The following is a 25,553-nucleotide window of genomic DNA, read 5'->3' as shown; positions in this document are numbered from 1 at the left end:
AATTGTAAGTTACTAGAATTTTAAATATTTTAAATAACCTTCATATTAAATGAGATGGATTATGTCTGATACTTTACACCCTATGTATCTTATGAAATGAAATCTTGGCAGCAGACAGCAGAACTCACACTGATGCCAGTGGGGGCAACAATTCACCCCCGCTTTCTTTTCCCAAATCCGCCAAGCGTTTCCAGTGGCTCTGAACAGATGGCCGTGTCAGCATCGCCTGCTGTGTGAAGCTGGGATCAGTCTTCCTGGGTCACAGCGGCACTGCAGAGCCCTCGACACCTGGAAAACGCCTCGAGGTTGCGACTGCCATCACTGTGCTGGCGATTACTGATTATTATTTCCATGCTACAAATGCCTTGTTCTCTAAGTGGGGGTGGCAATGTCTACCAGGGAGGTTGCTCAGCGGTTCCATCGCTTTGCTGAATGTGGCCGCTCAGTGAGCGCAGCTCGGCCGGGGTCCGGCCGCCCGGCAGCGCCCCCGCATGCGCGCTCCGCGGCGCCGCGCCCGCACTACAGCTCCCGCCGTGCTCCGGGGCGCGCAGGCGCGGCGCCGTGGCGGTGAGGGAGCTGGAGCTGGAGCTGTGGCGGTGAGGGAGCTGGGGCGCTGCCGCCCGGGTGAGTGCGGAGCGGCCGCGGGCTGGGGCTGTGGCCGGAGCGTGGTCGCGACCGCTGCGGCGGTGCGGGGGGTGCCGGGGAGGACATGGCGGGGTGGGCGGCGGCGGGCGCAGCCCTTTGGCCGCTGCCACAGCGCGGCGGGAGGAGGAAGGAGAACGGGCTGGGTCGGCGCCCGCCCGGCCCGGGGCCCAGCGGCTCACCGGAGGGGGGGGCCCGAAACCTCGGCTGGTTTTCCGGAGCGACACGGTCGGAGCTTCCTTAGTGCGCGGCTGAAGGGCGCAGGGCGGGGTTCCGTGTTTGCCCTGGGAAATGGGCTCCCCGGCAGTGGCCCGGGCACCGGGGGCTCGGGGGGCTGAGAGCAGCCTGCGGGGCTGCCGGGGCCTCGGGCAGAGGCCATCGGTTACCAGCCCCGGCTTGGCTGGGAAACCCCAAAACTGTGACTTTAAACACTTTGCCTGTGGATCTGGTTAGCATAATTCCTTCAACTTGCTGTGTATGTTTCCTACAACTTATGAAGCACGCACGTTAATGACACTTAATGAGGGAAGAAGCTTTTCCGGTGCGCCCGCGGCCCGGAGGGTTCGGGCTCCCGCGGGGAGCGGCCGGGGCCGGGGGCTCCGCGCACCGGGGAGCGGCCGGGGCCGGGGGCTCCGTGCGCGTCTGCACACCCGCTCGTCTGTATTTCTGAGAACACTGCACACAAGCTTTCAGCATAAGGCTCTGCAAGCTACCTGCCTGTTTCTTTGTGGGTAGGCGCAAATCGAGTTGAAGTGCTGTTGTAAAGATGTTGCTGCATGCTTTAAATTTGCTTTAATATATTTAATGTATCCCCGAGACTAATGTTTTGCTAACTGTGTCAGGTGTACAGAGTCTAAAAGACAGCCAGTGACACAAGGAAGAACCTGAAATTCACTAGTACTTGGAAGTCTTCCCTAAGTAACACAATGGAAATCAAGTGACTGTCCCGTCCTAGGCTTGTAAGTTTCTCCGCTTTTTTGTAACAGATACAACTATCTGAATGTTTGTAGAAACATTATAGAATGTTACATTATAGAATGTTTATAGAAACATTCAGATAGTTGTATCTGTTACAAAAAAAAAAAGAGCTACAAAAAGAAACATAAGATGCAAACTGTCTGAACGTTTCTATAAACGTTCAAATAGTTTGCATCCGATGTTTCTTTCTGTCTGAAACACCTTTAGTTCTTCTAGGAGGAGATACTGTGTATCAATGTCCACCTGCAGTACAACTCCATCGAAGAAAATCCAGGTATTGTCTAAGACAAAATGATGCCAGAACACGCCTCATCCTGGTGGGTCAGTCACCCCCAATGCAGCGATGCTGCCCTGAGTGTTGGGAGAGGGAGTGGGCGGCTGGAGTGGCGATCACTGCCAGAGGGATTTCACAGGGTGGGCAGGACCTGCAGTAACTGGGATTTTTAGCTTATCTCAGCCTGCTATTTGTTTGGGACCATAACAGCTGCCCTACAGCTGGTTTGAGCACACCTGGAAGTGTGGTGGAGATGGGTGTGCTGAAATGCCAGCTGCTGTGCTGCTGTCGGGGCTCCTGACTGTCGCCTCTGCTCTTTCCTGGGCCGGACGGGTACGTCCGTACAGCCCTGCAGTGTGCGTGACTGGTTTTCAAGAGCAGGCACACAGGAGTGAGTTTTAATGGGACAATGCCAACTTGGCAGCGTAGCCATCAGAGCACGCTGCCTGCAAGATAGCTGTGTCCTAGTTCTGTGCAGTTGTGGACAGGACGTATAAAAGCGTTAAGTGGGTTCTGTGTGGTTCCAGGTGCCCTCTGATACAGAGGAGAAGCTGGCAGGAACTGGAAATACAGGTGTTTTCCAATTTCCTTCATCACAGGGGAATCCTCATGCTCTGTGTAGTTACTCTGCAGTAGCTTCCTGTCCCCTTCTGTTACGGTTTAAGGCAAGGCAGCCACTTCCCACATCGCCATATGGACCAATGTGAAGTTGGGGAAGCTCAGTTTGCCCTGTATAAAAGTTAGTGGATTGTTTCTTTGAACAGAATGAAGCCTCGGGCTTGCTCTTGTGGGAAATACGGCCCAGAATAGCTATTCCATACTGGCTGGAAAACATAATTTACCCTGACCAAAAACCTTGGGCAAAGATGAGCTGCCACCTGCTGGCACTGCACAGTTTGGGCCTGGGGATGGCTGCTGGTTCCGTGCTGGCTCCCTGGGCCTGGCTGCTGGTTCCGTGCTGGTTCCCTGGGCCAGGCGATGGCTGCTGGTTCCGTGCTGGTTCCGTGGGCCAGGGGATGGCTGCTGGTTCCATACTGGTTCCCTGGGCCAGGGGATGGCTGCTGGTTCCATACCGGTTCCCTGGGCCAGGGGATGGCTGCCGGTTCCGTGCCGGTTCCCCGGGCCAGGGGATGGCTGCTGGTTCCCTGGGCTGCAGAGCCTGGTTCCAGTACCCTACCCCAGGCAGGAGATTTGCAAGGCTTAGGTGTGTTTTTGAGAGCTGTCTGCTAAGAAAAGCAGCATTGAGCTGCTCAGAGTTACCGTAAGGCATTACAAAAACATCCTAAGGAACCTGCTGGGCTTATGATAATATTTATATTTACTCATTTTTCTCCTAGCTTTGGTAAATAAAGATGGCTCTTCCAAGGGCAGCACTTTCTTCATAAACAGTTCTGTATGATCACGCACACTGGAAAATAAAATTCTTGCCATCGTAGGGGTTCCCAGGGGAAACGCTCGGCTTCGGCTCCTCCGGGGGCCCCGGCTGGCGCAGGAATGCGGCCGGCCCTGCGGAGCCCCCTGCTCCAGACCCCGCTGCGCCGGGTCGGGTTCACCCAGAGGCTGGGTGGAAGGAGCCTCCGAAGGAACAGATGAGATGGAAGTGAACTCTGCAAACGTGCTGGCCAAAACCGGCTCGGTTTGTTTTTCATGATGTCACTTCTATTTTAAAATCCCAGTTACGGAAACCATTTACAGTGGACTTTAACAGAACTGTAGTTTCCTGTGGGCAAGATAGCTCTCAAGAGTTACTCCTGTTACAGTCCCAAGAAATTGTGTTCTGAAGTACCATAGAAATTTCTTTTGGAAAGAAAATTGAAAAATAGCCATTTTTAGAGTATTTTGGTTTTTAAAAATACACTTTCAGAGAAGCAAAAACAAAGATATATTAACTTGTAGTGAAGAGGCTTGTGAAAGCTGCTTGACAGTCTTCTAGGGGATGATTCAGGTAATTGTTGAACAGCCTGAAGTTACTGCTGTCTTCTGATTTCTTAGTTGCTCGTTCATTTCTCAGGTAAAGGAGTAATGGCAAGATTTTTGTCTCTGTGATGTCCTGCAGAATATCATCATTTCTGACTTTCCAACTTCTCTTCTGAGTAACAAACGGAGAATTGAAATTTGATTGATTGCAAGTGATGGCTTTGTTTCCACTTCCCCGAATTTCTTTTTTTATGAGACTATTAAGTTGCTAGAGTGAAAAACTTTATTTATAGTTATGTATCTGAAAAAAGGAATATTAGCCCCTTTGACTTTTAACATATGTAATGTTTTCATGGTAAAGCCGAGAAGGATACCTATAAGAAAAGTAGCTCTGCTCATCAAAGAAGTGAAAAGCATTTGCCACGCCAAAATGGATAGTTACAGTTTTGCCTATGATTTTGCAGTTAGATGTGCCACAAATATTCAGACTCCGAATAAGTACTCCTAAAAACTTGCCATTTGTTGCACACCTATCACTGCCTGTGCTGCACTGCCATGGGGAGTGATGGAAAGCAAACAGAGTACCAGAGGTGTTTAATGGGAGCCGAAAGGGCTTGCTTGATTAGACGGGGCTTCAGCTGGCCTTTGTGCCTTCTTTAGGCAATGGAATTCCTGATACCATGTCTTAAAACCTGAGCTTTAGTACGTTATATACGAGTGTCATGTATGGAATCATATGCTGTGGTTTCTTTAGTAGGGAATGTTTCCAAAAGTCATTACCAAGCAATCTCTGTGTAGCACAGACATGCTAATCAGTGCTACCATCATAATTCTTTAAAGGCGTCTCACGTTAAGTATGCTTTCACATTTAAATAAATACTTTTGATTGGTAAGTATTTGAAAATATGTCCAAAACTCGAATTCGCCAGACTGCATGTGATTTTCTTCACCTTGCTCGAGTGAAGAGTCAGTTACAGACACAGTGAGGGTTTCTTTTGCTCTGCTGCTCTGTTTTCCACATTTGTGTGTGTGTGTATGAACACTGTAGCTCAGGATTTGAAATGGCTACTTTGATCATATTATAGAAGCAAGTAAGAATCAAGGGCTATGACCTGAACATTAATTAATGCGTTATGAAGGATGAGTAGTTTTCCAATGTAAAACACACCAAGGCAGTAAATAAAAGGTAATTCATTCTGGGTGACAGCGTTTTACAGCGATTCATGGGGAGGAAATAGAGCCCACGTGAATGTAATGTATGGTTATGCAGTGCTGCTCTCCTCCAGAGAAAGGGGAGCGTTATTCTGCAGTATGCTAACTATTCTGCTCCTTGTAATTACCCATTAAAACTACACCTTTTAATACTTGAATGCAAATGGACATGCAGAAATGTGGTAAATAGCAGCACGCTGATGGAGGATTCAGAGTGCGCAGCCTGGTCACAAACAATGCTGTGTAATCAGCTGCAGGAAATGTTTTTCCCTTATGATAGTGTGTAATGGCTTAAGCCATAAGGAAGGGCAAACATTAAGGCTCCAGCAATGAGAGGTTTGCCTGCACATGAGTGGCATCTGCTGCAGCTACCAGCTAATTGTCCTTCAGCCTTTGCGCACCTGGAGAAACAAATGTCACGAGACTGTGACAACTGCAGGAGGTGGCACATCAGGCCATAGAGACACTCCTTGTGTTACTTCTAGAAGATGGCTTTGAAAAGCACAGGTGTGCTGCTCTCTGCATCTTCTGCAGCCATTGAGCTGGGATATTGTCAGCTCTGTGGCCTCTTGCGAAAGGTCCAAGCTGTTCCAACATGCTTGGCTTTAGTCCAGAGGAAGCCACGGTTCTTTTATGTACTTTACCATGAAACTGAGATTTCCTCCTGGTTTTTGTTGTGCCTGAACTTGACCTAAGTCGGTAGTTTAGCTTTGTAATTATGTCCTACTGATGTAAACTGTGGTTTAAAAGTAAGGTCTAGTGCTGCTACCAGTAATATTTTTTAAAAGCAGACATCCTGAAAATAGCCGTAAATATGTTCCTCATTCAGGTATAGACATTAGTAGGAACTGAAAATTTACCATTCTTGCAAAGGCAATGCTTAAAAGCCGATTTACTTTACAGGTAAACTTGACTGAATGACTTGAAGGAACCTTTATGTGCTCACATCTGATCAGTGTCTCTGAATTAAAATATCACCCACCATAGATAACTGTGACAGCCAGGGAGACCTTTCTGGAGGTAAACGACCGAGGTGAAGGAATCCTGTAAGTGGGATTCCATGGTATAGTATTTATATATGGCCCTTCATTTCCTTTTACTTAAAAGATGATAACTTTAAATTGATCTGGTTTGGAAGTACAGAGTAAGTGCAGGTTTGAAGTTATGCAGTTAATGCATGTGGTGTGAGCATCCGAACTGGAATGTGGGCTGCTGGACAACAAGAGGGCTTAGGGAGCCTAATGAACCTGAATGTATGGATGCAGCTTTTGCTCCCCAAGTCCATTGCGGCAACTCTTGTTCACTTACAGAGAGTCGTTCTAGTTACCTTGTTTTGTGTGTGTGCTCGACTTGAAGCAAGAATCAGTATAATATTAAGTGAGCAGATATGCAGTCTGTTCTGTATTTTTAATACGGGTGTTTTTTTGGTAGTAGGATTGTTGGGAGTGTTGCTACTTATGAGCTGTATTCCCTAAGCCTTTCATCAAGGTATTATAATTTTGCTCGGACAGAACAGAATGTTACTTCAACGGCAGTTCTATAATTAACTCAGAGGGAAACTTCCTTTGTTCCCTCTGTAGGTAATATACAGGGATATGAGTCAGTAATAACCAATTAGTTTGTTTGCAGGGAAGTTCTCCTTTACTGTCCTTGAACAGCAGCAGCAACAGTAAACCAGGAGCATCTTAACTCTTCTTTTGCCTGCGCTGTCTGTAAAAAGCGGTGGTGTTAAGCTGGACTCATAAATAGTGGGTATGTTGGTATCTCCTCCCTCCTGGTCTGCAGCCGGCCCTGCTTGGTGGGAATTATGGCCTCGGAGTTCAAGAAAACTGTGTACCGGCATTTGTCCGAAAAGTATATACAGCTTAGTCAGTGGTGGAAAAGGGCACGGGGGGATGGGAGCTGCGTCGGTGGAGCAGAAAGGTGTGGATGGTGTAGAGAGCTTCCAAGCACCCTTTGTTGTAGAGTGACAGATAGGGGTGAATACTGGATGAAAAAGCTTTCCTTCCACAGGGGCATTTGGAGGTTGAAGATGCTTTGTAGTTGGGATGTTTACCTCAGCTATGGTTAATTCTTATATTTTTTTAATAGATCTGGTTAAGAATAGGAGTTGGCTTTTGAAGCGTTTGAGCAACCCGCTGCTGCCCAAGTCATGACACTCCCGTTTCGAAAGGACTTGGACAAATACAAAGATCTTGATGAGGATGAAATTCTTGGCAAACTGTCGGAAGAAGAACTGAAACAACTGGAAACTGTTTTGGATGATCTTGACCCTGAGGTAGGTTTTAGCCAAGAGAAGCTGTATTTTTTCATTTGTTCAGAAACTGGTCTGAAATACATTGAGATTTTTTTTTGCCTTGTAAAATATACTTTTGGACAGAGTTTTTTCCTAGTCTGCTAATTATCTTATTACCTTATCTTATTACCTTATTATCTTATTACCTTATCTTATTATCTTATACGCATGTGTGTACAATATTTCAAGTGTTTATTTCCTGTTTGCAATGTGAGTGCAACTGCAGTAGAGGAAAATGGAAGGAGTCATTGTCAGGAGGAGCCTTCTGGGATTTATTTATAAATAAAAATTGCTCTTAGTCATGTTCTTGAGAAGAAAGTTGCTTTAGAAAGGCCTGTTGAACTTCCCTGTTCCCAGCCCTGGCTGGTAAACAGCCCTTTTGCATCCACTTATGTTTTGTTGCCTCTGGAGTTGGGGTTGATGGGCGAGGGAGGGCAAAGCTGGTCCTGGTCGGGTACCTGTAGCCCACAGCCATTCCTGCCCTCATGCCGACTTTGCAGAGAGGACACAAATAATCACTCAGCTCCTGAATGATCATGTCAGCATGGAGTATTGAATAAGGAATATTTTAGCGTTCTGTTATGAAGAGTTGAGTTATGTCCTCTACTGATACTGCAACTAACGTCAGAGCCCAAGACCTGTGTTTTCACCTCCTAATTCTCTGTTCTTGCTAACAATACCAGGATTAAGTTTAATCTTGATGTTCAGGGATCACTTAAGAATATTATGATCTTCAAGACATTATTGATATTTTGAATCTAGTTTTATAGACATTTTGAAGAGAAGTAGCAAAAGTGATTGGTTGGGGTTTATGACAGTCTGAATTTCTATATGTTCTGTTCTTTCCATACTAATATCCTCAATTTTTTTTCCTTTAGATGAAATATGTTGATGATAGCAGAAAAAACTCCTGCCACCTTGTGTCAGGTCAAAAGTAGAAATACTCTGTGTTAAATGCTGGACAATTGTATAAATGCCGGACAATAGTATAGGCAGTTGTCCTAGAGACTTAAAAACAGTGGATGTAAGCAATTGAGGAAGCAGTCTGAATGTCTGAACTGTAAATAGCTGAGTTTTATTTACTACTGCTCATTTAAATGGTGTTCATTCTAGAAATGAAATGTGAAGTAACTGGCAAGTCGAGTGCTGGGAGCTGTTGTACTTGAAGAATTGCTCCAGTCCTATTCAGAGCGCAGTGCGCTCTGTTCTTAACCATATTCTTGGTATCTAAAGAATAGATTACCTTGCGTCCTCAACGGCCTCAAGAAAAGGAAGTTGGCAAGAGATCAAAGATTGCCTAAAAAGGATGATGTATCGACTTTGAACCTTGAGGACAGGGGGAAGAAAGAGGGAAATGAAACTAAACAGGTGTTTGCTCAGACTTTCTGAGCTGTCCTCATTTGCTCCGCTTTGTTTTGCAGAATGCGCTTCTGCCTGCGGGCTTCCGACAGAAAGACCAGACTGCTAAAAAGGCTTCGGGTCCCTTCGACAGGGAACGACTCCTGGCGTACTTGGAGAAGCAGGCTCTTGAGCACAAGGACAGGGAAGACTATGTGCCTTTTACAAGAGAAAAGAAAGGTAACGCCGCCCTTTCTGGTGCAGGGGTTATGAAATCTCTTGAGTGGACTAGCCAGAGCTGCTGTGAACCAGAGCTGATTGAAGCACCTGCAGCTGTAATGCGTTTCCACTCGTGGTGTTTCCAAACGAGTGCTGCTGTGCAGAGGTGGGATGCTTCCTGTCCAGCATTCCGTGGTGCTGGGCTGCTGTGCTGTTGGCCTGGAGCACAGGAAGGAAATGAGACTCAAAGATTGCAAAGTTCTGATGGGGATGGTATCCTCAAAGTAAGAGCTACCCCGGATTTGTGTCAATAACAAACGCTGATGTTGTGCCTGTGGCTTATGCCCTGTGGTGCTGAGCACAGGCAGTAACGTTTGTAATCCTGTGTTGAATGGAAAAAAAATAGCAGTAGAATGATGTTGTGGTAGTTACTTAATAGTGTGCAAAGACATTGTAGGCTGACAAGGCCAGGCAAGTGGGGTATGCAATCAGGTTTTCTTTCTAGTACCTTTACTGACAGGTTTAATAAAATTGTATAGTTACTGTTACTAATTACACAGTCAACATCACAAGGAGCTTTGAAGCCTGGCAATGGTTTGGTGGTCTAAAAACTATGGAAACACTGACCCAATACATGGACACGTTATTAAAGCCTGGGATTTCAAATCTCTGTTTTGGATCTAGTGGCAATGTACTGCATATGGAAGGCAGTCGAAGGCGCCTATAGCAGTGCTGCCCTTATGGGGAGGTGCCTGTCGGTCCCGGGTTTGGCTGTGCCGTGTGCTGCTGTCTCCTCCTGTCCTGCCTCTTGCCCACGGATCTGCTGGTGGAAGCTGGAGACAGCCCGATGGTTGAACGTGATTGAGCTCAAGTGTATTGGGGCTTCGCAGCCGGTTTGGGGAACCCCTTGCAGCCCAGCCAGCTTGTTCTCCGCTCCTTCAGGGGGTGAGGCTGGGCGGGGGGGTTGTTCTGGTTAGTGCTGCTTGTGCTGCTGAGTACTAGTGCCTCCTTCAGATAGGTGGCTATTTAAAGTCAGCCTACGTATACACATACATGGCGAAACTATTTGTTTGGGTAGATAAAATCTGTGAGAATAACATAGAAAAACAGAATGGTCCAGCTGTACTGCAGATCTTGGTTAAGAAAGATCAAATGTCATTTCCTTTATGTAAGAAAGTATTACTAAATAATTGTCTGGATGTTGCAATGTCATACCAGTTTAGTTAGTAAAATTTCCTGTATCTCGTAAAAAGAAAAGTTGCTATTTAATAACTTTCTCTACCATTTATTTTACTGTCATAGAAGAATAGAAAATAATACGAAAATGAAATGTAGCTTCATTAAAACTAAAAGTATGAAACAAACGTTCAGGATGGAAATGCATGGTCTGTTTAAGGGGTGGAAGGAGACAGGAAGGCTAACTAAGCTCGCTGTCCAGGGGGCGAGGGGGAACCTTTTCTTTTTCCCTCATGCAAACGTTACGGTTCAGCTTTGACTTGCTGCATGTTTGCAGCCATTCTGCACAAAAGATGGCAAACCCGTGTAACTTTGTATTTTAAATCAAGAAATCGTGATCTTATCTAGATGCAAAACTTGGAAATGGAGTGGAGCAAAGCTCAATATGTTCGTAGGATGTTTTTTATGTAGAGGTAGCTCTTATCCTAACGTGCTTTTAATTAATATTAAACCAGACAACTATGGCTTATAGTTTTTCTCTTTGGCTAGATAAATGTGCTATGGAGAAACGCTAACAACTTTGGAATGGAGTAGGTTAAAATCTTGCTTGAGTATTCTGTTAATTCAGAAGAAAACCTTCAGATCTAGAGGTTTTGGGGGAGAACGACGGACTGGCATTGCAGCTCTTTTTCTGGGTGCTGTTTTTGTGGGCCAGGTTTTGCTAAAATACCTCTGTGTGCTCTGTGTGCTCTCATTGCTCTTTGTCTAGTTATTCATTTAATTTAGTAAGAAGGGGAAAAATCTATCCTTCTTTCTCTTTGTTTTTCCTCTTTCAGTAGAACCGGTGTCCTGTGGGGCGGTTTAGCCTGCCGCTTTATCCAGGCAGCTTACCCTGGGTTAATTTTAAACATCCTGGCTTGCTACTGATTCCAGTAATCTTGTTTCCCTCCTACAGTGGAAAGGAGCATCTTTTCTTCCAGTTGTCCAAAGTACCACATTTTGGGGTGACATGTTATTAGAACAATGTTGCATCTCTTTCACTGACAGATGATGTGATTTCTCCCAACCTTTGGAACTCTTCTTGCTGTGTGCTATGAAATATGGAAGATCTGAAATAATGGAAAGTATCGTGATGTAGAGAGATGAACAGTGCTAAAGAAAAGTGCAGTTCAACAATCCCTAAATTATATTCTATCACATTTTTCCAGTGCCTGATTTTGTTTCTAAAAGCACCCTTAAAGAGACACTTTGTTTTTAAACATGATTTAATGACTTAAGTCACATTCTGTTCCAATTAAGCGTCAAACCATACAGTAAGCTATTGTTCAAGAGATCCATCAGAGCAATGTGGTCATAATTCCAACAAAACTAGCTTTGTCTCAACCTGTGTGTGTCAGCGTGTCGTAAAGATTTTACAGGGCTCGCTGCAAGGGGAAGGATCCCGCAGCTGAAGCGTGAAGATCTGTCGCCCTCGAGCGTGTTCCACACATCTCACCAATGCTTCCCAGCTCTCTTGGAACAGCACAAGATGAGAATTATTGCACCTGAGATAAAACATATATCAGTAACGTACTTTGTGCTGTAGAGTGCAAGGCAAATCTTATGTAAACCAAGCTTTGCAGTTCCAGCCTTTGCGCTCTCCTGGTAGTGGCTTTCTCTTCCAGCTCTCCCTCTGCGCTGTGTTCCTGTGGAGTGTGTGTGTTCTGTGTATTTTGCATTTAAACTTCTGTGGTCTGTTTTGTTTTCTTCCTTCCGCTCTGCTGTGTCACCCAGAAAACACAGCCAGGCGGAACCGCAGCCACCTGGCTGGAGCTCTTTGTGGGTGTCCTGCTCGGTTGTTGCTGCAGGTCACCGCTTGCTCCCGTTGCAGCGAATTCGGGGCGCCGTGTTCTCTGTTTGCCCTTCGCTCACTGGTCTTTAAAGGAAGTGTGCTGCACGTTGTAAAATGAGGCTAATATCCTGTAGGAGCTTTGGAGAAACAACTTGTCCAATTGACATTCTCCATACAATACCACTGAAACAAAATAACATGTGATACTCCAGCCTTAATGTAAAACAGTTTTTTAACTCACTTCTACATGCTCTATTATCAGATAACAAATAACAGTGCTCTTCCTACAGTAAGACACTGAGAAAGTTGCTTGTAGGATGAATTTTAAAAATTAGAATTAAATTGTTCTTACAAGTGAATTGATGAAGCCAAGTCTGTCACATGGTAAGAATTGGCGGCTGATGAATTGTGGATTATATCAATTTCTGGATTGATGAATGTATCAGATGTCGCTTGCCCTTCTTCGTAAAGTCCCCAATGAGATGAGCTTGTGTCCAGTTGTCCTCAGTGACGCTTGATTCCTTTTCTGCAAACAGACTACTGCCATATAGATTTTAGACGTTCTGATCTACACGTCACGGTCCCTTGCTGCCTCCTGGCATGGGGCAGGGCTGTGTGGGAATGGTCCTGGCCTCGCGCTGTGCATGGCCAGGCTGACCAGAGCTGACCGCTGCAAGGCTTCGGTGCCCCCTTGGCTGCTCTGGTTCCGGATGAAAGGTCTGGGGCGCCTCAACAGGCAGCGCCAACCTTTCTGCCATCTGAGCAACCCAACTGCGTGCAACCTGGGACTGGAAGTTCATTCTGTGGCAAACAAAGCCTGTGAATTAATCCTGGGGTTTACACCATCTACCACGTTAGCTAAAGGCACAGGCAGCCTGAAGATATCATTATTACAGAAATGATGTGAGCTTCTCCGAAATTTGCCTCTTCATGTTGTATTGCTTAATCTTTGCAGAGTTCTTGTTGGCTGAAAAGGACGATGTCATGTTCCTTCATGTGATTAAATCCCTGCTATTTGGAAACGTTCCACTTGAGGGTCAGGGAAGCTTCTCATTTCATGGGCTGCACACATGTGGAGCCTCTTTTTTTTCTTTGTTTTAAAGCTTACACTAGGAAAGGAGGGAGAGAATTGCCAAACTGCCTTGGCAGCGGCCCTGGAGTTAAATCATTGTCCTCAGAGACACAGGGGTCTTGCCCTTTTTGAAGTAACTTCATTACTAGAAATAGGGAGTGGGGAAGGATCTGCTTTCGTATGTGCATTGTAAACCTCTGAACTCTGGGCTAGGATGAGGTGAAGCCAGTGAATCAGACATTATATACACAAGGGTGTGACCTGTTTTATAACAAAATCTGCTCTGGACCCAGTTCATGTGACTGGAGCTGGAGTCAGGCACGTATGGATCAACTTAGTCTCACTTTGAGGAAGGAAATGTTTAGAACCAAAAGTTCCTAACCTAAGAATTTAAGAATTACTTAAAACAACATCAGGAAAATAGAGCTTTTTTGTGGTTCTGCATGATGAACCAGACAGGAGGCTGATCTAAATTCAAATACTTTTCCACAGAGTTGCTTTTGACTGAGATGAGTTGCCTTCTCCTGCTCACTCCCTGCTGCGCTGGTGCTGCAAATGGGATGAAGTGAACGAAGGCTCAGGTGCTCCAATGCACCTTCCCTCTCCTTCCTTATACTCTGACACCCTCACTTTTTCACTAGTCTGGATCACTGAGGGGAAAGCAGCGCAAACATCAAGCGGCTTTACATCACGTGTACGCTGTTGAGAGTAGTTCATGGGTTAATGGAAACCTCGTCAAACATTCTCTTCTGAAAAGTACAGTTGAAGTTGAAAGTTATTCTCTTCCCAGTAAGTGACGCTGGTAAAATAAAATTAGGGTAGAAATGTACTGTATCATTATATCAAAATAATCTTAAACATTTACTACCTAAGCCTTCCATTTATGAAGTTTTCATTTTCATCACAAACATAGTTTGTTTTGTACCATCCATCAAACCCGAGGTAAGGGTGGTAATGCCTGTCAGCTGCTTCCAGCTACTGTTTGTAGCCAGTACTGTTACGTAAGGAGATTTATTTTCTGCTTCTAAATATGGATAATGACCATTTATACAACTTTCCAAAGAGATAGCAACCCAGGAACAAAAATACTGTGTTGCTAGCAACAGATCTTGGTCATCAGACTGTGTTGTTACAGAAAAGCCTGATCCAGTTCTTTGAAGTCTGTGCTAGTGGTAACACATTAACTTCCTTTACAATAGTTTGTAGTTCATTTTCTTTTTAATTTGGGGTGGGCATTTGGAGAGAGAGAAGAGGCGGCCGGGGTTCGTTGTGCCCGTGCCCGCTGGGGGGCAGAGCAGCCGACTTCAGGCGTCACCTCCCACAAGTGGGGAAACCAAAGGCCCACTTTGTCGGAATTTCCCAGAAATTAAACTGAAACGTCCCCTTAAAGCTTCTTGTCATTGGAAGGTATTTTAAAATGCTAAACTTGGTCCAAACGTATAACAAGGTACACACTTGTATGCAGTACGAGGTACAAAAAAAATATCTTGGGCTTCTGGCTTCTGCCCAGCTCTTGTGATTCTAGTGCACGGTGGTTGTCATCGCGTAACTGGGATGAGCTGGTACCGTTTGTGTGCGGAAATGTGTTTAGCTGTGAATATGGAAGAGAGCGGGTTCCTGAATTAGCGCTGAGGCATCACAGGAAGGTGATTAGCCCAGGGAATTACCTAAAGGAAGGTGGAACCCAGCCCTGAACCACAGCTCTGTCTGCTGGGCGCTCAGGCAACTTGGCAAGTCTGAAAAGTTTGAGTAACACTTAAGATTAGATTTGCCGTTTTCTAGTTGCGAATTACTTCTTTCAAATGCATCGGGTTTGTTCTCTCAGGCACTACTGGAGCTGCTCTTTGCCAAGTGAATTTGTCCCGAGCCCAAGCAGCACTTTCCTCCCGCCTTCTGAATGGCCAGTTCTGAATCAGCCAAATCCAAACTGCTTTCAGAATAACTGTTAGGATATCTTTCTCATATTCTGATTTCTTACTCTTAACCTTTTAGCTGAAGATATATGCAGGAATTATGCTGATCGTACAGACCTCTATTTATAATGCATTTCTCCTAAAGCAACTTTTCCCATTACCTACCTGTAATAACTAAAATGTTGGTGCAGAATGTGATATTACTACTGCTCCTTTTCCCATTGAATCTTTCGTGACCTTTCTAAGTATCATTTTAGAACATAGTGTCGTTGGCAGAGAAATCTGTTACCTTGCTTTGTGACTGACGTTATGTTTTACTTTCTAAACCTTACAAGGAACAAATAAGATTGGAATCATGAAAATTTGGAATAAGTAATGTTATGCTCCTGCTTATGGTCTGTCTTCATCTCTGACTTTCAAGAACAACCAGAAGAAACCTCTTTCCTTTATGCTGGCCTTGGTGCTTTTCTCAGGGTGTACTCAGTGTAATATGTATTCCTTAAGTGCAGAAATGTTTCAAGATAAGTAGCTATATAACATAAAGTAACAGCAGACTTCTCACTTTCTTCTGTCCAGGGAAAATATTCATCCCCAAGCAGAAGCCTGTGCAGTCTTACACAGAAGAAAAGTTCTCTCTGGATCCAGAACTGGAGGAAGCCTTGACCAGTGCCACAGACACAGAATTAGGTGACCTTGCAGGTTAGTTTGTTTGAAGTAGGAATGGGCTGGTGCATATTGAGACAAGAAAGATCTATAATTAATGCAGTAGTGTATTTGTTATCTGAAATGTGACTATACGAAGTTGTGGTTGTGATAGAAACCAGGACATGTTATATACCAATTTGGTTATAGTGTATCATCTTCGTTGATTTGTGGCAATTTATAGGAAGGTAGACTAGTTTGGCCTGCATAAGATATTTGATTTTCAAACTCAAAACCTTTAAGTTAATTCCTCAGACCGGCTGGTTTTGCTGTGTACGCTACTGCTTTTTCTCGAGTATAAGAACATGTTGCTATATGCCTGTATTCCTCCAGCTTCAGTCAAGGATTTTGTGACTGAACTGCGCTTTCAGCTTTGCGTGAACCTGGTGAGCTCAACTCTTTCTGAGATGTGAAAACCAACTAAAAGTCTCTCACTAATTTATTTTTCCACTTTTCTTTAAATTATTAAGAGATAGAATGGCTTCTTGTATTGATAACTGGGTCTGTTACAAACATCAGTTGTTATTATTTAAAGGAACTCTGCTTCTGAGCTGAATTATGCAGGAACAGTAACATTTCTTTTATTGTTTTCCCTGTACAGCCATACTGGGAATGTCCAACTTGATACCAAACAGTCAGTTCTGTGATGTAGTAGGAAGCAGTAACGGGATTGACAAAGACAGCTTCTCGAGTAAGTGTGTACGCCAGGGCTGGGTAAATGACACCTTTGTACTGCACAGTTACTACAGCATTTACTGTTTTCTGTTGCACTGGCATTCTTTGTAGACTATTCAGTCTTCAATTCGAAATGTGCATGTCTATAGCATTGCCAATTGAGTTTTGGCAAGAGTGCAATTAAAATATCTATGCGCACTGAAAACTATTTTGCAATTAGTTCACTTTTTGAGGGATAAAAGTAGTGTTAGGTGTCAAGTTTGTGTTTGTAATTCGACTTCCAAGTGCCTTCTGAAAAAAGCTGGTGTGCCAGAGAGGCAGAAAGGCTGCCAGGACCTTTGGGAAGTGATTGAACGTTATTAAAATACGGTCAGGAAAGGATGGTGTGCGTTTTGGGTGGGAGAGAGACGTAAGGACTGAAATGACCTTTAAATAAAGTGAATACTTAGTGTGTGTATCACTTATTCACACTGAACGTACATGACCTGTTTGATTACAATTCAATGCCTTTTCAGATATAGTAAAAGGTGAGAAAATGTTGCCTGTTTTTGATGAACCACCAAATCCCACCAATGTGGAGGAGACACTGCAAAGGATTAAAGATAACGATTCCTGCCTTGTTGAAGTTAATCTAAATAACATAAAGGTAATTAGCTGAAGTCTGCGGTAAATATGCTGCTTTTTCTCAGTAGACAACACTTTAAGCTGTGAAACTCTGTAAGAGAGCACAATAGGCTTATTGAAGTACAGCAGCCTTTCTGTGAAATGTTGCAATGTGTGTAATCTCAGAAACCTGGAGCTAAACCAATAAGCCATCTTGGCTTCTTTTGCCAAATGTGCATTTAAAAAGCCTTAGATTTTTCTTACTGCCAGCCCAGATTTCTGTGGCTGCCAAGTTGGCAACAGCTCCAGCAGTTCAGCCCCGGGACCTGACTTCTCCTTGGAATCGTTGTCCCTGGGGAAGCAACGTGCTCTCACTTACAGCTGCTGCAAACACAGCGTGTTTGTACCTGACGTCCTCCTGACGCTTGTACAAAAGAGCTGTTGGCAATTAGAGCAGCTTCTGCTCCTAAGTGTAACCATTGTGTTTTTAAACATGACTAATGCTTTTGCATATTGGAGTGAGAGGGAACAGAACTGCGGGGACGGGCCGCGGCCCCCCCGCAGCCTGGCTGGTCGTTACCCGTGCTAAGGGAAGAAAATAAAACGTGGTCAGGAATATTGGACAATAGAAAAAAATAAATGGCTAAAAAGGCAACAGAACAACATTGCTGATACAATAAACGAAGAAATTTGCTACTTTGATTATGTAAAATTAATCCTTTTATACTTGCTTGCTACTACGCTGTAGAAATTATCGAACTATAAACTGGCAAATTCTGGAATTACTCTTAATAGAACACAGACGATGAAATGCTAATGGTTTCACCAGTTTAAAACTCTAAATCTGTTTCTATTTGTGGAAGGTTAATATGATGTTGATAGCTAGCAGAAGGTTTGGTTCATGTAAATTTTGCTCGATAGCAGTTCCAAGTCAGCTGAGTATTTTTTTAACACTTCTCCAGTGCCAATGGCATCAGTGTAGTAAAGATGACTTTGCTTTATAGAATTGCTGTCTCTAATAGCCGTTGCATCTCACGTACAGCTTTGCTACACCTGTAGGCCTTTACTGAGAGCCTGCGGGAGACCAGCCATAGTTACTATTATAGTAGGTTTTGCTGTAATGATCATAAGATAATGGAAGAAGTTGGGAGAGGGGGGATAAACTTGTTTATCTTAATGCTATTTTTAATTCAAGTACATACCAATTCCAACGCTGAAAGAATTTGCAAAAGCCTTAGAAACCAACACGCAGGTGAAGAGCTTCAGCCTGGCTGCCACCCGCAGCAACGACCCCGTGGCCGTGGTGAGTGCTGGGTGATGGGAACAATGGCATCGACCGAATCCCAGTTAAATATTTGGGGGTGAAAAGGACTAAATTCCATTACACTGTAAAGTATGTTTTGTTTGACAAAACGTGTTGTGTCAAAGTTAGTAAATGATGACTAGTTGTCTAACACACAGCAATGTGTCAGATGGATGAGATGAGTGAGAATTCTCTTTTCCAGTCCCTTCCCCCGGATTTTCCATTTTGATAACCTCCTTCTGGTTTTCCTTCTTTCCTGATCATTTAGTTCTGATGTTCATTCCATGAGCCAATAGCATAGTCAAAATGATTTTAAAAAAAGGCACATTTGAAGACTGAAAAAGCACGTAATATTTTTCAACTAAGCAGAGTTTTAGTTGAAGACGGTTGTAAAATACCTGGTTTTGGATCTCTCTGCTACCAAAGATTGGCTTAAAGCATTGGAATTAAAGCATAATGTTAGTCAGGATATCTAGTTTGGCTCAATTCAAACATAAGTATTTATCATCTGGTCTTGTTTTTTCCCGTGTTGAATCAAAAGCAGTAACTTAATTACATGCAAGTATAGAGGTAAGGAAACAGCATTAACTGTTGTACCATTTGTTTTTATTTCCAATTAGAAAGAAACCCAGTTTTAAACACTCAATTAAATGAACAAATTAATCTTTCAAAGCTTTGTTTGGAGTCAGTTAAAAAGTTCCTTTTCAGTAGAACCGAAGCATAATAAAAATCTCTAAAGGCTCCTTACCTCAGGTGTGGTTTTGTCGTGTGTATGTTTGGGGTTTTTTTCCATTGTGACTTGATACAAAAAATATTAAAGGTTGTGGATTTTATGATAGTAAATCTCAGCAGTTACAGACTGTTGCTTTCTTATTTTCTCAGAAGTAAGATCAGGCGTATGTCTTTCCCATAAGAGCTTTGGATTGCACTGCTTCCTACCAAAGCGTTTTGAAAGGCAGATCTCCTGTTTACAAACTGACCACATCTAATTCTCCTTTCAGTTTACTAATGCCCTTTCTTTGGCCGCCACTTAGCGGCTTGCGTTACTCATTGCGTGCTGAGGAGGCTCACAAAATGGAATTGGTCCAATATGCTAATTTCACACTATCTATATTCTGTGTAGCTTTTTAGTCCGTAATGAAAGACAGACATTTTCTTGATTAAATACTAAAAAAGGGGAATGTAAGTAATGCTTGGTTGAAGACTCGCTTTAGTCTCAAATAATAACTGAAAACTTGCAAATTTACAGTATGCATCTGTGAACTTGCTTGCTCCTATTGAATTACTTATTGGAAATGGTGATCGCTGTGTCCAATGATGTACTGTAGCAAAATTGCGAAGTTTACCGATGCTTTCTTGCATTCAAAGGCTCTTGCAGATATGCTGAGAGTAAACACATCGTTAAAAAGTTTAAACATCGAGTCAAACTTCATCACTGGAGTTGGAATTTTGGCACTGGTCGATGCACTGAAAGACAACGAAACACTGACAGAGATCAAAATTGATAATCAGGTGGGTGAGGTGGTGGTGGTCATGTTGTAATTCAAATGGGTCTAGTTGACTGAGTATTTTCAGAAGGCACGTGATAAACTTTCAAAAGTATTTTACTTTTAAATATCTTAACCCCACGAATGGTTTTCTCAGAGGCATCCAGCTGAAGGTGATTCCTGGTCACTTCTGTGCTTGCTCGTGCTTTGAAGTGCACTAATGTATTCTACGACCTTCTGCCTTTTAGATGAATCAAAATGAAGCTAAGTGTTTATTGACTGACGTGATGGGAGTGTTCTGCTCTCCACAAGCTCTGTTGTGTTTGTGTACCTCTTAACAGAGGCATCAGCTGGGCACACTTGCAGAAGTAGAAATTGCCAAGATGCTTGAAGAAAACACCAACATCCTCAAGTTTGGGTACCATTTCACACAACAGGGACCTCGAGCCAGGGCAGCTGCAGCTATCACAAAAAACAATGATTTGGGTAAGATCTGTCACTGGAGAGTGACTATAAATGAATGTGTGTGTGCACAGGTTTCGAAGGTGTCTGGTTTTTCTCCTTCTCTGTTGGGATAACCAGGAGAGTAAAATACGAGTTTTGGGTTTCTTCTGTGCTTTACTCCCGTTCTGTTGCTGCTTGACATTCTCCTTGTACTTTGTTGCAGGGTGTCCAGGCGTATGAGTTGAGGATTTTTAGCACAGTCTAGAACATTCAAGCTCCATGTGAGCTATGGCAAAGGGAGGGAAAATAGTAGCTTTGATTGTTCAGTTTTATTCAGATAAGACTCATTTTTCCTTAAAAAGCGGTGCTTGAAATTAGCAGTGCAGGTTGCCCTCTTCAGTGCAGCACGCCCAGCCGCATTTGGATTGCTTGAGCAAGGAAACCGAACGTGCTGTCCTGTGCAGGGGCTGGGACGGGGCCGTTTCTCCCGTTATGGTTCTGTTCACGCACGGGTGCCTTCCCTGCCTCTCTGAAAGGCAGCGGGGAGCCGCGGCACCCCGTTTGCTGCAGTAAGTTTTGTCGGAGCTCATCTGTTAGAATTCGAACTGAAGGGACCAGCAGAAAATTGGTTAATAATAAAGCACTTGAATGGAAATTATATGATGATGTCAAATCTCAACTGCAACAAAATAAAAGGGTCCATCTATTTAAATAAAGTTACATTTTAAAACTCCATTTAATTAAACATCTTGGCTTTAGATGCCGTGTGATAAGGATTACACACCTCACCAGTGTGAAAATGGGCCAAGCGGTTTAGTAGTAGCAGGTCAGGAGTACATTAGAAGGAATGACATAGGAAGTTGGAACTCGGTTTAAAGATCTGCTTCCTCCCTGAGTGGAGTTTAAAGTGGTGGAGAACAGCTCTGCGAAACATGGAGGAGGAGTGACAGAACAGAGCACTCAGGCATTGCACAACTATTTCTCAAAACAGGCTGGAAATCAGTTACCTTTCCATCATAACACTTCAGGTGTCTCTCTGCTTTCCTTTAAGGTTTCTCTTTTCACTAGTTCTCACTTTAGTGTTTGACTCTTGGAACTCTATGTTGATATCTTGCCTTTTTTCTTTGCTTTCTTAGTCTGGAGTATGCGAGTAAAAGTCTCTGCAAATACCTTTTCATCTCTCCAGCCCTGATGCTACAGAGACAGGTTACTCTGAATACCCCGTTGGGTATTGAGCACCGAAAACAGATACTCTAAGTCTCTCATTTCTGTCTTTGTACGTTTCTTCTAAAAAACAGTCTGCATCTTCTCTGTCCCTTGTTTGCACTGTGCTGTACTGCTTCCCTTGCCTTGGTCTGAAACCGCACGTGGTCCTTTCAACTGCATGACCGGAGAAGTCTAAGGGTGGAAATTCTTCCATCTGCGCTTGCGATCTGATGGGAGCAGGCACGCGTGGCTTGGCTCACTGGTCTGGATTCCAGTGGACATGGGTCTATGTGCTGCTCTCAAAATACTAGAAATACCGAGCAAAACTCCAGTCATTCAGTCAGTCTTGCATATTCTTGAGTCTAAACAGCATGGGAGCTTTAGTGATTTAATTAACAAATTTTTGTTGCTTTTGCATTTTCTGACCAATTAATATGTTTTGATTGACAGATGTAACACTTTAGGCTATTGAACGTAACATGATTTTTTGCAAAGTGTATAAACAGTGTTAGATATACTATGAAACTCTTGTGCTGTTTCTTTTGAAGCATGTAAACTTAATTCTCCACCACTAGAAACCAGCAACGTAAAATCCGAGTACTGGCTGAATCTGCTTATCAAACAGAAAATGATTAATGTTTCCCGCAAGTATCTCTTCACAAACCTTTGAAGCTGTTAATGAATAATACAATAAGCACTGCTAAAGCATAACCTTAAAATGATGGATAATAGTGTCAATTATCTTAAGTTGTACTTGTGAAACTTTATGGTGATGTTGCAGAAATATAAAAAGTAGTTACAATGCTAAACCAGTAAAACTTGTTCTTTCCTCTCCCTTGTCCCAGTTCGCAAGAGAAGGGTTGAAGGAGACAACTAGTGGATCTTGTGGTCAGAAGTGTGGAGGTTTCAAGGGTCGCCAAGGCGCGCTGGTCACCGTGGGCTTCGGCAACCTCGGACTACGTTTGCCTGGGTTAGAAGGGAAAAGACTGGAAACCCCGTTCCTTTTAAAGCAAAGCTAAATGAATAATCTGCTGGTATGCATCGCATTTTTCAGATTGAGACACAGTAACTGCACCAGTCTCTGTACCATAGTTTTTGATTGGGTTTTTTTTATGAACTTTTTTGTATTTCAAGACTCCAGCTGTGTTTGCTACTAAAAATGTAATTCCAAATCAATGGTTTAATTGTCTGTAGTCAAAGAATGGGACATTGAAGATCATTGGGCAGATAATGACCCAATTGAAATGTTTGTTAGAAAATCTGGGGGTGCTTATTTACGTTGAGGGGTGTGTATATTCTTGAAAACAATGTGTTAGTGATAAGGGATTCTTCACGCAACAGTTGGACTCGTGTAGAGCTGTTCAGCCTTGTTCACATGCACTGAAGAGAAATCTTTAACAGCTTTATTTGTGGGCTTACTTTCTTATTTTACATTAGTTCTTGATACTGTGATTAAGTTTAACGACATCCCTTTTAACCAGACGCAAATCAATTGGCTAAGGGCTTCTCCCAAGAGATTTGAAGAACTAATAAAAAAGTGGAAGCCTCGCAGAAAGGAAAACAAAGTAGGACCTTCAAAAATGACACCTTTTCTATTATGCCTAAATCCTTAGAGTCTTTTTCAAAACGTCCCATAACTGTGTCTTGCCCAGTATCTAAACTGGATATGTTTTCAGGACTGATTTCACCAGCATTGTTTAGTTGGTATCCTTTGTTTAAAAACCCTTATCTACATTCATAAATTCTCTCTAGAAGTAGTGGACATGCATTTGTTAAACTCTGCATGGTTCTGTACAGGAGAAACCAGTAAAACCAGTGTCCTAAGTTGCTGGCAAATGGAAAAAATCCTTTTTTTTTAAGCTGTTGCATTAAGCTATTAGTATGTCATATAAATCTATCATTTTTTAATAAAGCAATGAAGTAACACTTTTAAGAAAGGATTTTTCTGTTCGACTGATGTCTTGATGCTCCAGCACTACACAGGACGTGCAGAAATTAACCAACATGCAGTGTCAATCTGTGTGGCGTAGCGACTGTTAAAGTACATAAAGTTCTATATCTCGGCAAACTAATAAGGCAACAAGAATCACTTCAACTTCTGTCCATAGTCACAGCAGACTTCTCTGAGATGATATCTAGAGGCTTCTTGGTGTTGGTCTGTGTGGACTGTGCTGTCCTCACTTGGTCAATGTCGTCATGAGATCATAAGCTCACATAAATGTTCTAAGGGACTGCTTGGCTATATTTCTAGTGACACAGAACACAACTGACAACCGTTTTTATCAAAGGGTCACAATATGGTCAGCATTTTATGTATACAAAACATATGGGACTGAGATTTTTGCATTAGGTTGTATATACTATAAAGTTAACAGAGCAGCTCTCTGACACTGTGCCCGTGTCGTAATCTGCTGCAAGTCTTGGTTTGGATCTTTAAAGACAGACTCTATTCTGCAGGTGACTTGGAATTTTATTGCAACTGTACAGAGAATTTTCAGCGATAGTGCCTTCAGTGAGGATGTATATAGCTGCTTTATACTTGTGGAAAAGCATTTTTTCCTATTTCAAAACTGGCCTTTTATTATAATTACAAATAAACGTGTGCTCTGAAAAGTATAGTCAGGATCAATTCTGTTAAAACCAAAGGCTATGCATACTGTAACTTCAGAACAACTAGAAGTGACCTGTCTAATAATAAAAAGGGCTTATTTTGGCTTTGGCTTTTGTAAATTTTCAAGAGCTTTTTAGTTTTTGGAGTTCTTATTTAGTATGCATTAAGTCACAATTAAATATGTTTTTATAGGCATGATGTATAAACGTGGCCAAAGCATATCATGTGCTGAGTTGCCTAAAGCTGTACTTGACTTTTTTATTTGCTGAGGACCATAATCATTTTGTGTCAAAAACCGGGCTGTCATGTCTTCCTTCATTTGTTGAAGGGCTGCATCTTCATGGAAATCTGTTCACGTATTGTGACTCTGTGATGATATATTTTATCATTATCTAACAAGATCAGGCAGTCGTCTCCTCCTCGAGGATGGAGAACTGCGTGGAGCAGTTACAACAATCACCTTTGTGCCTATAATTCCTTTTGGGAATAAATGAAGGGATTCAGTCTGTAGCCAGGAATCACAAACAGTCTCACCAAGCAAAGAAGACCCTGATGAAATGCTGGCAAGCGGAGTGAGATCTTGTGCACGACTTCATTAGTTTTGAGTGTGAAAGTGGTATTACTTTGATAACCAGCTACCAAAAGCACAAGGTCTTGTTTCCAGAAGAAGTGATACTTTCTTCTTGATTATTTTGCAGGCTTAATGCAAAATTCAAATTGACTACGAATGTTGATTCTGTTGGTTCCAAGCTAAGCGTGGAAATATAGCCTATATTCCAAAGCAATTATCTGTTTACTGGTATATTTTAACGGAATAGCCTACTTCTCTCTGCAGCTTGAGTAACACTGTTTGTAAGCTACAAACGAGCAAGTATTCAGTTTAAATTTCCATTGAGGAAACATGAATGGAGTGTTTTAGCCTATCAGCACTATATGCTGTCAGATTGTAACCCAGTACAAGTTTTGGATGATTAAAGTACTGTATTCTTGTTGTGGTTTGGGGTTTGTGCGTTTGTTTTTTAATGGTGTACTGACTTGCTTCAAGTTCACCAATGTGTTTATGTCAAGCTATTACCTTTTCTTCTTCAGTAGGAAAGGGAGGGACTGAAGGCTGCTGGCTCTCTGGAGCTCGTTTTTTGTGGAGCAGGTGGCAGCAGGATGTGCACCAGCTGTGAGGAGGGTGACAGCGCATGGTCACACCTGTCCATGGTCACATCTGTCCCAGCGCATGGTCGCACCTGTCCATGGTCACATCTGTCCATGGTCACACCTGTCCATACACACCCACAGAGGAGCAATGCTGGGCGCACAGATGCTCCTGCAGCATCGCTTTGGTCACGTTTGGCAAGGGAAGGTGCAGAGATAAAGACAAACGTGTTGTGACCCCTCCTGGCCGCGGTGTCCGTGCGTGCCCCGCGGATGCAGGGCTGCCCAGCTCCGCGACCCGTCACGGCGGGAGCGGCGCCGGTACCGCCGCGGCCCCCGGCGCTGGCGTTGAACCGCGGGCGGTGGCGCGGAGCCCCGTGCTCACCCAGGGCGGTACCCCCGCTGTAACACCGGCGAGTGGGCGCACCCGGCGCAGCCCCCCTCACCCGCGCTGTGTGTCCCGCGGCTCCAGGCCCTCCACGTTACCAACCGCGGGGCGCGGCCCCTT

The 25,553-nt window shown here is 43.6% G+C and overlaps 1 protein-coding gene and 1 long non-coding RNA gene across 8 annotated transcripts; one reads left to right on the top strand and one right to left on the bottom strand.

The window, feature by feature from the left end:
* Positions 1 to 477: 477 nt before the first annotated feature.
* On the top strand, positions 478 to 24,894 carry LOC102091453 (tropomodulin-3). 7 transcript variants are annotated; one of them, XM_065076414.1, is made up of 11 exons: positions 1,484 to 1,601; positions 1,837 to 1,894; positions 7,115 to 7,301; positions 8,741 to 8,897; positions 15,445 to 15,567; positions 16,172 to 16,261; positions 16,761 to 16,891; positions 18,044 to 18,151; positions 19,520 to 19,663; positions 19,980 to 20,124; positions 22,134 to 24,894. In XM_065076414.1, exons 3-11 carry the CDS (start codon positions 7,176 to 7,178, stop codon positions 22,163 to 22,165), a joined length of 1,056 nt encoding a protein of 351 aa, XP_064932486.1. In that variant the 5' UTR covers positions 1,484 to 1,601; positions 1,837 to 1,894; positions 7,115 to 7,175; the 3' UTR covers positions 22,166 to 24,894. The 7 variants fall into 7 exon arrangements, with proteins under 7 accessions (XP_064932482.1, XP_064932483.1, XP_064932486.1 ...); XM_065076415.1 differs by having other exon boundaries at positions 1,828 to 1,894; XM_065076410.1 differs by lacking the exons at positions 1,484 to 1,601; positions 1,837 to 1,894 and adding an exon at positions 478 to 624.
* LOC135580550 (uncharacterized) lies at positions 24,343 to 25,526 on the bottom strand. The gene is made up of 2 exons (XR_010475321.1): positions 25,138 to 25,526; positions 24,343 to 25,099 (listed from the first exon to the last, which is right to left on the bottom strand). It is a non-coding gene; the product is annotated as an uncharacterized LOC135580550 (long non-coding RNA).
* Positions 25,527 to 25,553: the final 27 nt, after the last annotated feature.

This window comes from Columba livia, chromosome 11 (genome assembly GCF_036013475.1).
Source record: "Columba livia isolate bColLiv1 breed racing homer chromosome 11, bColLiv1.pat.W.v2, whole genome shotgun sequence".
Lineage (NCBI taxonomy): Eukaryota > Metazoa > Chordata > Aves > Columbiformes > Columbidae > Columba > Columba livia.
The sequence above is the reverse complement of the archived record's forward strand: the minus strand, read 5'-3'. Positions and strand labels throughout refer to the sequence as shown.

Excerpts from the sequence above, each read along its gene's own strand:
- LOC102091453 (XM_065076410.1), top strand. The coding sequence starts at position 7,176 with ATGACACTCCCGTTTCGAAAGGACTTGGACAAATACAAAGATCTTGAT. Across the intron at positions 18,152-19,519 it reads GCAACGACCCCGTGGCCGTG|GCTCTTGCAGATATGCTGAG; the intron begins GTGAGTGCTGGG and ends TTGCATTCAAAG. Across the intron at positions 20,125-22,133 it reads CACAAAAAACAATGATTTGG|TTCGCAAGAGAAGGGTTGAA; the intron begins GTAAGATCTGTC and ends CCCTTGTCCCAG.